The sequence below is a fragment of the Dromaius novaehollandiae genome, chromosome W (genome assembly GCF_036370855.1).
Source record: "Dromaius novaehollandiae isolate bDroNov1 chromosome W, bDroNov1.hap1, whole genome shotgun sequence".
In the NCBI taxonomy this organism is placed as follows: domain Eukaryota; kingdom Metazoa; phylum Chordata; class Aves; order Casuariiformes; family Dromaiidae; genus Dromaius; species Dromaius novaehollandiae.
The window spans coordinates 17,604,061-17,617,533 of NC_088130.1; the positions used below are offsets into that span (position 1 = coordinate 17,604,061).

Genomic DNA, 13,473 nt, shown 5'->3' on the forward strand with positions numbered 1-13,473 from the left:
GCCCGCACCTGCCGTTACCGGCGGCGGCAGCTTTTCCGTCCCGAAGCGCCCTACAATGTCGCCCGGGGGCGGCTGCGGGGCGCTCAGCGAGGCTTCCTTGGCTCTCTGCCGCGGCACCGCGCCCGGCGGGCAGCGCGGGCGGGGAGGCGACCGGGCCCGTTAACGGCTCGTTCAGGTGCCAGGCCTGCAGCGCGCCGCGCTCCGCCGCAGCGCCCGAATGCGCAGGCTGCGCCGCGCTGCGCGGGGCCCTAGGTTAAAATGTGCGATGACGGCCCAGGTAAGCGTCTTCCGCTTGGGCGTCCGGCGCGGCGCGCAGCTCTTGGTTGCTTGTAGGGGTGGGGGCAAAAGCGTGGCTGATAAGGGCGGGGGCGGGAGTTACCGGGCGCTTGGTGCGGGCGCTTCGAGGCGCTCCCCCGGGGAAGGGAGGGCCTGTGGCCTGACAGTTGCTTGTACGCGCATCTCAGTGCCAAAGCGCCGTGGGGCCTTGCCCAGCAGAAAAGCTGAACTGTCTAAATATGAGAAGCACGATGGTGTGTGTATGTCAGAGGAGCTTGCAGTGAGAAAACTCTTTTTCAAATCAGGCCTACTTGTAACAAATGTTCGTTTTGAATTTGTTTTTTGGGTAAAAGTGGAAACGTGTTGAAGCGAATTTGAAAGATCCTGCTTCGGTGTTTTTGGGGAGAAAACATTTTGAATTGTGTTAGCGTTTTTTGTTTAACAATTTTGTATTTAAACTTGGTAATGTAATAAAAGAAATTTTTTACTCTATAGCATGCTTGAATTTTGTTTTTATAGGCTGTTTTTTATTTGGGGATGAAAACAAACTTCATGCTGTAAGCGGTCAAACCTCAGTAGTTATAAAGTATTGATCGTCATTTTGCTTATTTTACATAGGAGCAGTGGTTAGAGCGAGCTAGTGTCTGACAGCAGGGCACTATCAACGTGATTTAGAACAGTCAATATGGCACTTTTTCCAGGTGTTGTAGCATGGTGAACATAGCCGGGCATTTTAAACATCAGTTTTTAGCATTGATGGCAAGCGTGCTAAATCATGTTGGTATATCCACTCTAGAAAGTCATGCTAGGATAAACTTCTTCATTTCTAAAGCCAGAACTCTATGTAGATAATTGTTGTGGTTCGCAAAAAGTTTGTGAATTGGCCTCATTAAAGTACCAATTCTTGCTTCGGCTTGTATGCCATTGCTTTGGGTGATATTGCTGCAGTTGCAGCCTTATTACCTTTGCTTTGCCATTCTTTCACTTTTTCTCATTCTATGCCTTATTTCTTACTAAGTTTGGAATTCAGTATTGCTGAAACTATGGCTGGTACCATTCACTGTGCTTTGCACCTCAAACTCAAATTCTAACAAGTTATATGCAAGGCCATAACACTTAAGTAAATGCTTAGTTAAAAACAAAGGTACTATACTCTTTAATCATAGTTTTAACTTGAGGCTTTGAGGCTTCTTTATATTTTAAGACTATTTTGTTACATGTCACTTTAGATATGACTGTAAAAGAAAGTAGTTACGGAAATTCTCTCATTTTAAATTTTGTTTTGCAAATTTAACAGCATGCTGTATATAGCTGGTTTCATTTTATCAGCTTTGCTTCCTAATTTTGAGCAATCGCACAAAGTTTTAGATACTATTGGCAGTAGCTCATGGGCAGGCATATGAGACAGCAGAAATGCCTTAAAATTTCAGAGATTGGTTGCATACTATTTGTTGAATACTGTCTGTACTTCTGCATCCTTCATCTCAAAAAGATGCATTAGAATTGCAAGCTTCAGTGAAGATCGGCAAGAATGGCCAAAGGTATGGAGAGCAACTTACCTACAGGGATCAAGCTGTGGGGTGGGACTTCTCAGCCTGAACAAGGTTGATGTGGAGGTGTTCTGAAAAAGATCCACAAAATCATGTGTGATATGGAGCCCCTATATAGAAATGAATGGGTTATGATCTCATTAATAGTGCTCAGTTTAGCTTGTAGAATCCAAGTTTATAGCAGGTAAAAGTTAGTCAAGCAATAGAGAGCAGACCTGTGAAACTCTTATTCAAAAGACATTGAGTGCAAGAAATCTGCATGTGTTGAAGGGGGAATGGAACAGGTACTTGGAAGAGAGATCTCCTGGAGATTACTAAATAGACAACCACACCTGGCTCAGGAAATCTACAGAACTAAAACTAGCTTAAGCCTGGAAAATTTTAGAAGAGTTTTTCTATATCCATATCAGTTTCTTTGGTTTGGGAAAGCTCAGTACAAGAAGGCTGAGAATGGTTTCCACATACTCAAAAAGACAAGAACGCTGCCTCAGTTCAAGTTGGAAAACTTCCTATGCAACTGTCATTTCCTAGGTCTTTCTCCTTTTACTATAAAGAGCAAAAGCCTTATTTTCTAATAAGGGTACTTTGTTGGATGTTTCCTTGTTAATTTGATGTGTTCTTCAAGCTTTGATGTGCTGTTGTTCTTATCCTCCTCTTTCCAACCCCTGTTAGCAGCATTTACTATTTAAAAAGTTGTCTTTGTATGTGAAATGTAAAAATGAGATAGCTGACAATGACCTGTTTCTTTATTAATCTGTTGTTAATATTTGTTGTGCTGTATTGAGGCTGTACTCAGAAGATATAGAGGAACAGATGTTACAGCTCCAGACCTGACTGCTATGTAAGAAATTTATTGAGTGATTAGCCACTTTGATGAATAATGTAGGCAAATGCTATGCTACTGTATGTTTTTAAATCACACCTCTGTTGTTCCAGAAGCCATCTCTTTTTACCTGTGCTAGACTTCCTTAGGAGAAAGGTGATGTTTTCATGCTCAATTACATTTGTAAAATAATTTATTAAAGCTACAGTACTAGATGCATGTAGATCAAAAGTGCATATAATATAGAAGGTTGTTTTGACCAAGCCACCTGGTTTGCTGATTGGACTCTAAACCTGCAGGCATCACCATATCCATGCTTGTTTGTGTGAGCTCAAGGGCAATCTTCATGGAGTAACTTAATGTATCAGAGTTTGTTTTCTACCTCAGATTCTTTAATACAGGCTTTCAGATGTTTGTAAAGTAGCACTGTTTTAACAAACTGTAATTTTATATGTTGCTCAGGATTTGGTTCTAAATTGTAACCAATACCATAGGTCTAGTGCTTCCTTCAGTAAAATCTTGTATTTTATGTTGTGTGCATTTTGTTAAATAAATGTGTGTTAAATAGTCTGAATAGCGTGACAAAATGAAATACTTTGTACATTTGGGCAGGTTTTCACTGTACTTTCTATTTGTTTGTTTTTCCCATAGATAGATGGCACATTGGAGATAAATGCCTCGCCCCTTGTCTTGAAAATGAGAAACTTTATGAAGGAACAGTAAAGTCTATTGAAAAGGACAAGAATGGGAAATCATTTGCTGTTGTATCATTCTTGGAGTCTGAAGAAAGGAAAATACTAATAACTAAACTTCATAGAGTCAAATCCAGTAAAGATCCCTGGAAAAACTTAATATTTGATGATGATGATCTGGAAAAGCCTAATTTTCCTGACCAAAATCTTCCATCTCCTGCAGTTGCTTTTAAATTATCTGACAATGGGGATTGTATCCCATATACAATTAACAGATATCTGCGTGATTATCAAAGGGAAGGAGCCCAATTCCTGTATGGACACTATGCTAATAAAAGGGGGTGTATTCTTGGAGATGACATGGGCCTTGGAAAAACAATACAGGTATGTTTTATGGAATTCCCTTGTGGAATTCTCACCTGATGGTTATTTAATCACAATATCAAATTTGCAGAAGAAAAATATGTTTTTGAAGAATGTTTTATTTATGAAATGCAGTATTTGTGCTCTTAAAGGTTACAGTATGGAGAAGGTAGTTCAGTTCATGTGAAGAAAAACCTCATTTCACTTGTTTAGAAAATACTAGTATGTATAAATGTTAATTAAAATTAATTGTGCAGCAGTTAACTCATTTACAGTCTTACAGAAAACGTGCTGTATGCTTGTCAATTGGCCAAACCTTTCCAGTCTTAAACTATAGCATGAGTTCTGAGGGAGACGCTTTTCTAGAAGTCTTTTGCATTGCAGTGTTTCTGTTTCTCGATGGACTTTTGCTTGATTTGCTTTGGCTGTCTGGCTCTTTCTTGTCAAGCTAAAGTTGAGATGGAGATGAGTAGAAAAACACTGTTTTGTTTTGTTTTTTTAAATCATGATTTCACTGAATTAGTTTCCTATGAAGGCCTTAAGATTGCTTCCTGCTTTATCTGGAAGAACCAAAGGTTTCTCAGCAGAGTTGACCTCTTTCACAGCCTTTGCTTTAGTTACAAATTTGTGATGCATAATTCTTCCATAAAGGGAGGATCTGGAAGACACATGGGGTTTTACGTTTTGTTGAATTTTCTTCTTATTCTTGAAAGGATTAAAAAAGATACCAAAATCAAATGTGGAAACTTGCAGCAGCCTCCTAGCTTCAGTTTATATGAAGCATTATGTATAAAAATGCCTGCTTTTTTTTGTTTTTTTCCTCCTTTCTTCCACATACCTGTTTCTCACCTAGCTGTCCTATATGTGATAAGTTTCCCGCTCTCCTGCTCTTTTACCTCTGCTCTTCTCAGGTATTTTTCTGTCAGCTCTGCACTCCTGGCTGGCCTTTTCCCTCCCACCAGTGGAGACAGAAAGCTTTGGGTGCCCTTTTTGGGGGGGCAGGAGGGGGAACACAGCTGACAGCTTTACCTCTGCCCTGCTATAAGCAGCTGTGTAGCAGCTGCCAAGGGGCTAGAGCTGGCTGCTCTGAGTAAATAGGGCCTGTTCAGTTTCCACAAGAAGGACACCTCAGTCTGGCAACACATCTGGTTCTTGTTCCTGCTTAGCCCCATGGATACCATTTATTCTGAGTGGGTGTTACAAATATGAGTGCTCTGGCCAGGTGTCTCTGTGCCTTCTGCCTGGTTTGGATTGCCATGGGAGCAGCTTGGAATAGCCCAGGTCGTGTTGCTTGTTCCCACTGTAGTGTCTTGCAATAAATGCGAAGAGGAAGAAAAAAGGGGGAGAAAAATCACCCAACAATGGCTGAGAAGAAAGGGGAAGAAAAATCACCCGAGAATGGCTGAGTTGAGGCAGAGGACTGAATAATAGGCCAAAACACAACAGAAAGAACTGGTTTTTTACATAACAGGAATTTGAAGGAAAGGAACATACATGAAACTATTAAGAATCTAACCTTTAGTTTAAACCTTTTTTTTCCTTTTGCAGAAGTAGTATTGGACTAAAGTTAGCAAGTATCTCTTCCTTCTGTTTTCTCATCCAAGATTTATGTGCCATCCCTTTTCAGGAAAATTCCCAGGCATGTTTCATCTCTAGTTTTTCTTGGCTCCTTTATCCGTATTTTTGAAACTCTTTCCACTTAGTTGATTGAAGTGTACAGTTGAGCAAGAAGTGCACTTACCACGAATGCAGGGTTCTCCAAAGAGAGGGGTTCCTATTTTAAAAACTGTAGTCAGTTAAAGAAAAAAGATTTTACTAAGTCTAATTCAGGATCTTGTCCTAAATGTTTACTTGCAGTAGAAGATGTTCACTTTCTGTTTGCGTTTTTGTACCTGATTACTGAGAATTGTTTTCTTTCTTGAGGTTATTTCGTTTCTGGCTGCAGTGCTGCACAAAAAGGGAACACGTGAAGATATTGAAAATAATATGCCAGAATTTTTACTGAGGACAGTGAAAAAAGAATTGAAATGTAGCCCCAAGAAGGTACAGCTTTTATTGATACAAATTAAAAGGTTTTGGTAAACGCTGATATGGTTTTTTGTAATCTTGTGTTTGTTTTAGGAGTTTACATACGTTCATTTTTAATATTTAGTGTAGATTAGAGGTTCATGACCTTAGCAGTGTTAGGGCAGCCTCCATTTTTTCAAATTATCAGTGTGATTCCTCTAGCTGTTACTGTTCAACCTGTTACTATTGTCAATCTGTACTAACAGAAGACATTTGCAAATATCTGTATAAGACTTGTGGCTAGAGGACTTCGAAAAGCCTGTGTCACTGAGTAGTAAACTAGAGTTTTGCGTGATCATGTTTCTAAAATACAAAAAGCATGTGTGTATCTATATAAACGAATATAGAGATTTATGTAAAAATTGGGTGAAGAAGAGAGATCTGAAGATAACTTTAATTATACCCATGGGAAGACCCATTCAAGTTTCTGTATTTTATTGATATTTTTGTTTTGTTGGGATATTTGACTGGCAGAATGGCTCATGCAACTATAATTCTATGAGGAACAGATTTGGAAAAGATGGACAGGGAAGAAGAGGTGAAGGGGTGACCCTTTCTGTTAACAGAAAGGAGTGGTTCTGACCAGATACAAAGAGAAGAAAAATTTCATTATGAGGACAATTAAGCAGTGGAACAGGTCACCTAAAGAGGTGGTGGACTGCCCCCCTCCTTGAAGGTTTTGAAGACCTGAATGGGCAAAGCCCTAAATGACCTGGTCTGAATTCAGTGTTGCCCCTACTTTGCCCAGGAAATTGGACTAGATACTTCCTGAGATCCCTTCCCACCTGAATGCTTTTATGGTTCTATGATAAATGAGTTGTAAACCTTTAAGCATGTTTTGATACTTTCTGTTTTGAAGTCATGTATTTACTAGGTTTGTGAATTGGAGCAAGCTGTTTAACCTCTTCATGCTTCTGTTTTCCCCATCTGTAAAATGTTTTATGATATATGGATACAGATGTTATATCAAAGCAAAGGGATAGCATCTCGTGTGCTTTCTTGCAGTTTCTTATGCATTGCTTGTGGAAATAAATTTAATAATTTATGTAAATACTGTTAGAGTACAATTTCAATAAGCAACACTTGCTTTGGTATTTCTGTAGTACTTCAGTGTGTTTTTTTTCTTCTAGTATTTACACACTGTGAATAAGCTGAATATTTTTGAATTTATTTTGTTGACTCCTTAGATATTTTTTTCTATGCATGTAACAGTAGATGAATATTAAATATAGATGTGACAGAATTAAACAAAATTCAAACTATATAGCGGTAAAATAAAACTCAAGATTCTAACTTTCCTTATTGAGAAAGTGCTATGTTGTGCATTTTCTAGTAGTACTGTGACAGCTGTTTATTTTCAGACTTTCCTTATAGTGGCCCCTCTTTCTGTGCTGTACAACTGGAAGGATGAGTTAGACACATGGGGCTACTTCAAGGTTGCTATCTTGCATGGCAATAAAAAGGACGATGATTTGAGTCGCATCAAGCAAGGGAAGTGTGAAGTTGCCCTTACAACGTATGAGATACTTCGCCTATATTTGGATGAGTTTAACAGGTAACAATTTTAATGTATTTTGGGCAACCATAATTTTAATTGTCTGTTTAATATTAAATTGTTCCTTATAAGTATTTATAATTTTTTCTGTGTAAAGTACTTAATGTTAAATCCAATGACTTGCTGTGTGGAAGAAGAGAACCTATTTATAGTGAATTTACCATATACTGTCTTTGTAGGGGGGTGCTTAGGAAAAGTAAGTATTTTAATAGTTTTCAGAAAGCTACAATTACAAGTATATTAGTCTTCTTTTCTTTCCCACTTCCATAGTGACCATGAAAGTATTTAAGTGTCTAGAGTTCATGTATCCATAAGAACTTTCTACTCATTCTTTTGCAGCATGGCATATAAGGTTGGGAAGTCTAATGAGTCTGCTGGTTGACTGCAACAAAGTTAAATATTTTCAGGTAGCTAGTCTTTGCTGTTACCGGTTCATGAAATGTTCTTAAAAGCTGCAGGAATCGCCTACCTGAAAAGTCATGGTAGCTAAAAGATACACAGAAGGTATTTCTATCTTTCAGTATAGTGTAAGAAAGGAGTTGCTCACTATTTGTGCTTCACGTGACTCTTCACAAGCTTGATGAAATTCCTGACTCCTAAGAACTTTGAGATACAAGGGGGGGAGGTGCATGCATGTGTGTTGTGTATGTATATATATGAAAATGTATATATAGTTTTAAATACCTGATGGACTTAAGAGAATTGAGGTCTTTCTGACAGCAGGTTGTATTAGAAATCCTGCTTTGTTTGTCCCATTCCTGTCAGTGTTCTTAAACCAGGTGTTTTGCCTTACATTTGGTGATGTTCAAGAGTATTTAGCCTCTCACCTGATCCCAGTGATCCTGTTTACTTACTTCATCTTGGAAGCAGAGTGGAAGTTGTATGAATAGCTCTGTTAATAGTAGCAGCCTGCCCTTAGCTGCTAGCATTCTTGGCAGCCTTGCAGACCTTGTGTTAGGTGATGGGAAAGAACTAGAGAACGTCCTAGTGTTCTGGATGGTCCTTGCCAAAACAGTCGGATCTCCTGTCCGTACTCAGGTCTGGGGAAAAAAGTGCAGGTAGAAGACAATTAAGGGTGTTAGGTTAGCAGCACTTTTTTCGTGGTCCCTCTTTCTGAGGGACTCTTTCTGAGGGACTCTTTAAGCTTGAGCATCAAATAGTGATTAGGAAACAGGTGCATGTGCTGCACTGCCTTTATCTATCTACACAGCAGGTCTGAGAGGTGACTACATTTCTAAGTATGTTGCTTCAGCATGCAGGTTGACTGGACGGGCTCCTGCAGAGCACATGACCAGATGGGCCTATGGTCTTCTCTTGCCACTGAGAGAAGCTATGTGTCTTGTTTAGTTAGAATGGTGGATTGGCCTCAAACACTGGTCTTAAATAAGAATTAATGATTTTAATGCTGTGCAAGTTCTGGCCAGCATTGTTGATAGCTTGTGAGGGTGACTAAGTGCTGGAACAGGTAGCCCAGAAAGGTTGCGGAGTCTCCTTCTTTGGAGATACTCAAAAGCTGTCTGGACACAATCCTGGGCAACATGCTCTAGGTGACCCTGCTTGAGCAGGTGGTTTGGACTAGATGATCTCCAGAGGTCCCTTCCAACCTCAACCATTCTGTGACATGATCTTATGTTCAAACAGTTAAGTTGGCTTGCAAGCTTTTATAACAAGTTAACTGTGAAATCTCTTTACAGCTGATTTCATATTCTTGCATTAGCCAAGCTTTAGAGTAGATACGTGAGAACTTGTGTAAACAGAAAGGAAGAATATAGAAGCTCAAAAGTGCTACAAGTTCAGTCTTCAAAATAGTCACCTAAAATACATAGGACTTGCTCAGGAAAGATGTTTCCTTTTAAACATGTCTGTTTCTGCATTTTGCTTCTTGAAGTAACATCAAAGTGCTTTCACGTTGATACCGTGCTGATCAAAAAGATTTCTGTCTAATTTGATTTATGCTGGATGGGTTTTGTTGGGAAAATGAAGGTCACTTGCCCTTACTGTGTTTCAGTAGTTTACCTTCAGAAAGCTATCAAATTTCTTAAATTTAACTTAGGAGTGCTGGTAAGAGGTGCTGGGTTGATACCTCCAGAGGCGGAAAGCTGCTTTCTTTCACACAAAACATTTGATACAGTCAACAGTAGTTCCATCCATTTGAATATGTAGTTTAGCCATTAGCCTTAACTATGACCACTTAATTTACTAGGTGAATAGAATATAACGAAACTGAGTAATATATTGTAGTGTAAAAATAGGGAAAACAAACATAAATATATATTTTGATTATAATAATCATCACTTCTTATGTGACTTGGTTCTGTGGAATGATTGGAGAAGTAGTTTCAGTTAAGATGGTATTTCTTTTTGATCTGCAGCATAGAGTGGTCCGCTGTCATAGTGGATGAAGCGCACAGAATCAAGAATCCAAAGGCTCAAATAACTCAAACCATGAAGGCATTGAAGTGCAGTGTTCGCATAGGTCTTACTGGAACAATTCTTCAAAACAATATGAAGGAACTTTGGTGTGTCATGGACTGGTAAATAAAATATCTTTTTATATGGTTAAACACCCGTATATCTTTGCCGTGTGGTAGGGTTGGGCTAGGATTGTGTCAAAAACCCTCAAGGTCCTTGTGAGAATATCAGTATTTTTTTTTTTCCATATGTGTATTGAGGTGAGGTCCTAGTAGATCCATCTGCAGTATGTATTTTGCAGGTATTTAATAAATTTGGAGTTCTCTTCATCATCTTGCTTCTTTGTGGAATTTGGGAAGCAGGTACTTTTTTTTTTTTCTCCCCCCCCCCCCCACCTTTATCTTTCTTTTCTAAGGGTACTCTTTTTTTCCTGTTTTCCTGTCTCCCACATAGTAGAGTGAGAGTTGTTTTACAGCACTGAACAACTGCCTGTGCCCTGTCCCATGCATGCAGGTCATTCTGACTTATTTGGAAGTTGAAAGTAGTAGTAGTAGTAATAATAATAATAATATATGTGTATATATATATGTATATATATGTGTGTATATATATATATGTATGTATATATATGTGTGTATATGTGTATGTAGATATATGTATATATATATGTATATATGTATGTATATATTTTATATGTGTATATATATATTTTATATATATATATACATATTTTTTTTTTCCCAAAATGCACATATTTACAAAGCACCAATTCTTGTCCTGGGCAAGTTTTAAAGGAGAGGGGGAGTTGGAAATAAACCTAGATATAAATCTAAACACAGTAGTCTTATTAGGTATGCTTCACAAAGAGAAAAAAGCAAGTGTATTTTAAATGTAAATGTCAAGAAATTCTTCAGTGCTAAGCTTAGTGTTGCATCCAGTTCATTAAAACTATGGTAGTGGTTGTAATAGATTGTTCAAGCTACTGTGCTGCCAAGGATTTCTGAATTCTTCTTCCTGTTGGGTTTCTTAAGATTTTAATTAAATTGTAATATCTATATAACCTGATTTTTTTAATAAAAACAATAAAAATAGACCAATGCAAACATTACTGCTCAGCCTTGTATTTAGGCTCCTGAATAGTAGCAGCCCTGTTCTTTGGAGGTTACCTATACTTGTGACTTACGTTGGCCTGCTAATGTTTAGTTTTTTTGGAAATGGTGTCCCTTTTCCTTAGGAGACTCTCTTTCAAAATTTGAGGATCACAGTGAGTAAATGAAAAAGCTGAATGTCTGGAAGTAGTATGAGATATGTTTCTATTTATATGCACGACTTTTATTAACTATCACTAGGGAAATGAATTTAAGACCTCTTGCTGTTAGCCAGAAACAACTTATGGTATGCTTTTAATCAATGGAAAAGGAAAGCTTGCCTTGAAGTAAAGAAAATGCTGGTATTCCTTCCCCCTCCCCCCCTTTATTTTTTTAATAGGGCTGTACCAGGACTTTTGGGAACTAGAATGCATTTCAAGAAGAAATTTTCTGATCCAGTGGAGCATGGCCAGAGGCACACTGCAACTAAAAGAGAGCTAGCAACAGGTCGCAAGGCCATGCTGAAGCTAGCAGGAAAAATGTCTGGCTGGTTCCTCAGACGTACTAAAGCTCTTATCAGTGATCAGTTGCCAAAAAAGGAAGACAGGGTAAGAGCGTCTGCCCATTTCAAATACAACACTAACGAATATATCTCTGCTTTTTGTTTTTGTTGTGTTTTTTTTTCTTTCATCATGCCTCTAGTAGTTTATGGTTTTCTTTTGGACTTAACGAACTTACGAAGAATCTAGAGCCTTGAAAAAAATGCACATGCAGTAGTGTGCTTTGTTCACATAATTACTATGATTGCATGTTGAAATGGAGTTAATCAGGCATGAAAATACTCAGCTAGACTTCTGACTAGTGATTTACACATCTATTTTATGTGCACTTTTGTAATTACCTGTGCAAATCCATTGCGATGTATGTAAATCTCTTGAAATACTATGCAGGACTTCTGAATTCAGGACCTGGTATTTTGTACACAGAACAACTTGCTTTTAACTTTTTTTTTTTTTAACTCCTTCATTTTCAGTCATTCAAAAAAAACCCCAAAGAAACAATATCTAAAGTGGGTTGTTATAGACCTATAATCTTATTCATCTGATGCTGTTGTAAACATGTAAAGAAGAAAGCACTTTATGACTACAGCTAAGAGTTGTGATGAATGCTTCTTAGATATATTTGTGCTTTCCTTCTAAGTACATAAATTCATTTGCAGCTGGTTTTGTTTTCAGAATTTGGTCTTTGTTCTTCATTCTTACTGTATAATAATGTCATTTAAACTGTCTTCTAAAGGAAAGATTAACAAAAACGTCAGTCAGTTGCTTTTCTAAATCTAGCAGGTTTTATTCTTTTCATTCTCTTGTTAATGTGAGTATATGTTCAAGTTACTGTTGTATTATTATAGCACAGCGTGGTGCTGCTGCTGTGTGGGTGGCCTAGGTTAAGGAATGATCTTGGGATTTCTGTCTCCTGCTGCTTAAGACTAAAGATGTCATGGAGATGCCACCCATGGTCTCTAAGAGGAGGGATAAGAGTTTTGGCCATAGCACTGTATAGATCCCTGCCTTCTCACTGTTCTGACTGCCATAGGCCACCATTAGATTGAACTGTATTTTATTTGTTCTGCCTGTGGTAGTGCCCTACAACAGCAAGCTAGCTAAGAAGCAGGAAAGAAAGGGCAAACAAAGCAACTGGCAAAACAGACAAGAATCCTTAATTACAGTTATGCGTTTATTGCTCTCACTCTTCCTTGCTCTTCCCTCCTTCCCCCCACAAAAGCTCTATTAAAAAGTTTGTGGAAACCTAACAGCAGATTGTGGTAGCTCAATATTGATACTCTCTATAGTATTTTGGGAGGGGTTAAATAATTATAGATGCATTTTGGCTAGTTTCCTTTTTTGTTGTTTTTTTGGGAGGGGTCAGGGTCAGTGCCCCCCACCCCCCCAAAATGCCCTTTGCTGTTCATTGTATGCTGAACATAACTGTGATTTGGGGTTCTCTCTTTGGCAGATGGTGTACTGTTCCCTGACAGAATTCCAGAAAGCAGTATACCAGGCTGTGCTGGAGACTGAGGACGTAAGCTTAGTGTTACGAGCAGGAGAGCCCTGTAGCTGCAGCAGCGGCCGTAAAAGGAGGAACTGTTGTTACAAAGTAAGAACTTCCATAGTCTGGATTTCAGAATGTGGTCATCCCATCTTGAGCAGCACATAGATTTCCTCAGAAGACTCCCTTATGATGAAGAACTGATGCAAATGGCTGCATCGTTGTAGGCCATGACCTGGGCACAAGTGTAATGCTCACATCTTTCTTTTTGGGAGATCCCATCTAGAAACATGAGATTGCATCACAAGCACACTGAGATCAGGCACTTCAGGAGCACAGCAAAGCTGCTTTGTATGCCCTGAGCAGGTGGCCATTGTATACGCTGTAAGTTCTAGATGTGTTGGATTAATAGGTGCGCCTATGACACAGTTGATACTGGCACAGTATGCTTGCCGCTATGTCAGGCGTGCTGCTCCAGTGCAGATCAACTGATCAGGGTAGAAGCTGCAGTGGCCTCTGATTGTGTTAGAGCTGCAGTTGGGGTTGTGTCTTCCTTTGCCAGTAAATAGACATTCCCTTTGCTGCACTGAAGAGAGGATTG

The 13,473-nt window shown here is 38.9% G+C and overlaps 1 protein-coding gene across 5 annotated transcripts in view; it reads left to right on the forward strand.

The window, feature by feature from the left end:
* The first annotated feature begins 65 nt into the window (after window positions 1-65).
* LOC112978762 (DNA excision repair protein ERCC-6-like 2) overlaps window positions 66-13,473 on the forward strand; it is a 56,397-nt gene continuing 42,989 nt past the window's right edge. For 4 of the 5 annotated variants that reach the window (XM_064500434.1, XM_026092454.2, XM_064500436.1 and 1 more), the window contains exons 1-7: window positions 66-277; window positions 3,301-3,725; window positions 5,628-5,747; window positions 7,133-7,326; window positions 9,699-9,860; window positions 11,227-11,434; window positions 12,840-12,980. In XM_064500434.1, coding sequence (XP_064356504.1) covers window positions 259-277; window positions 3,301-3,725; window positions 5,628-5,747; window positions 7,133-7,326; window positions 9,699-9,860; window positions 11,227-11,434; window positions 12,840-12,980 — 1,269 coding nt within the window. In that variant the 5' untranslated portion in view covers window positions 66-258. Of the gene's footprint in view, window positions 278-3,300; window positions 3,726-5,627; window positions 5,748-7,132; window positions 7,327-9,698; window positions 9,861-11,226; window positions 11,435-12,839; window positions 12,981-13,473 lie in introns of those variants that run through there. The other variant, XM_064500435.1, reaches the window with a different exon arrangement.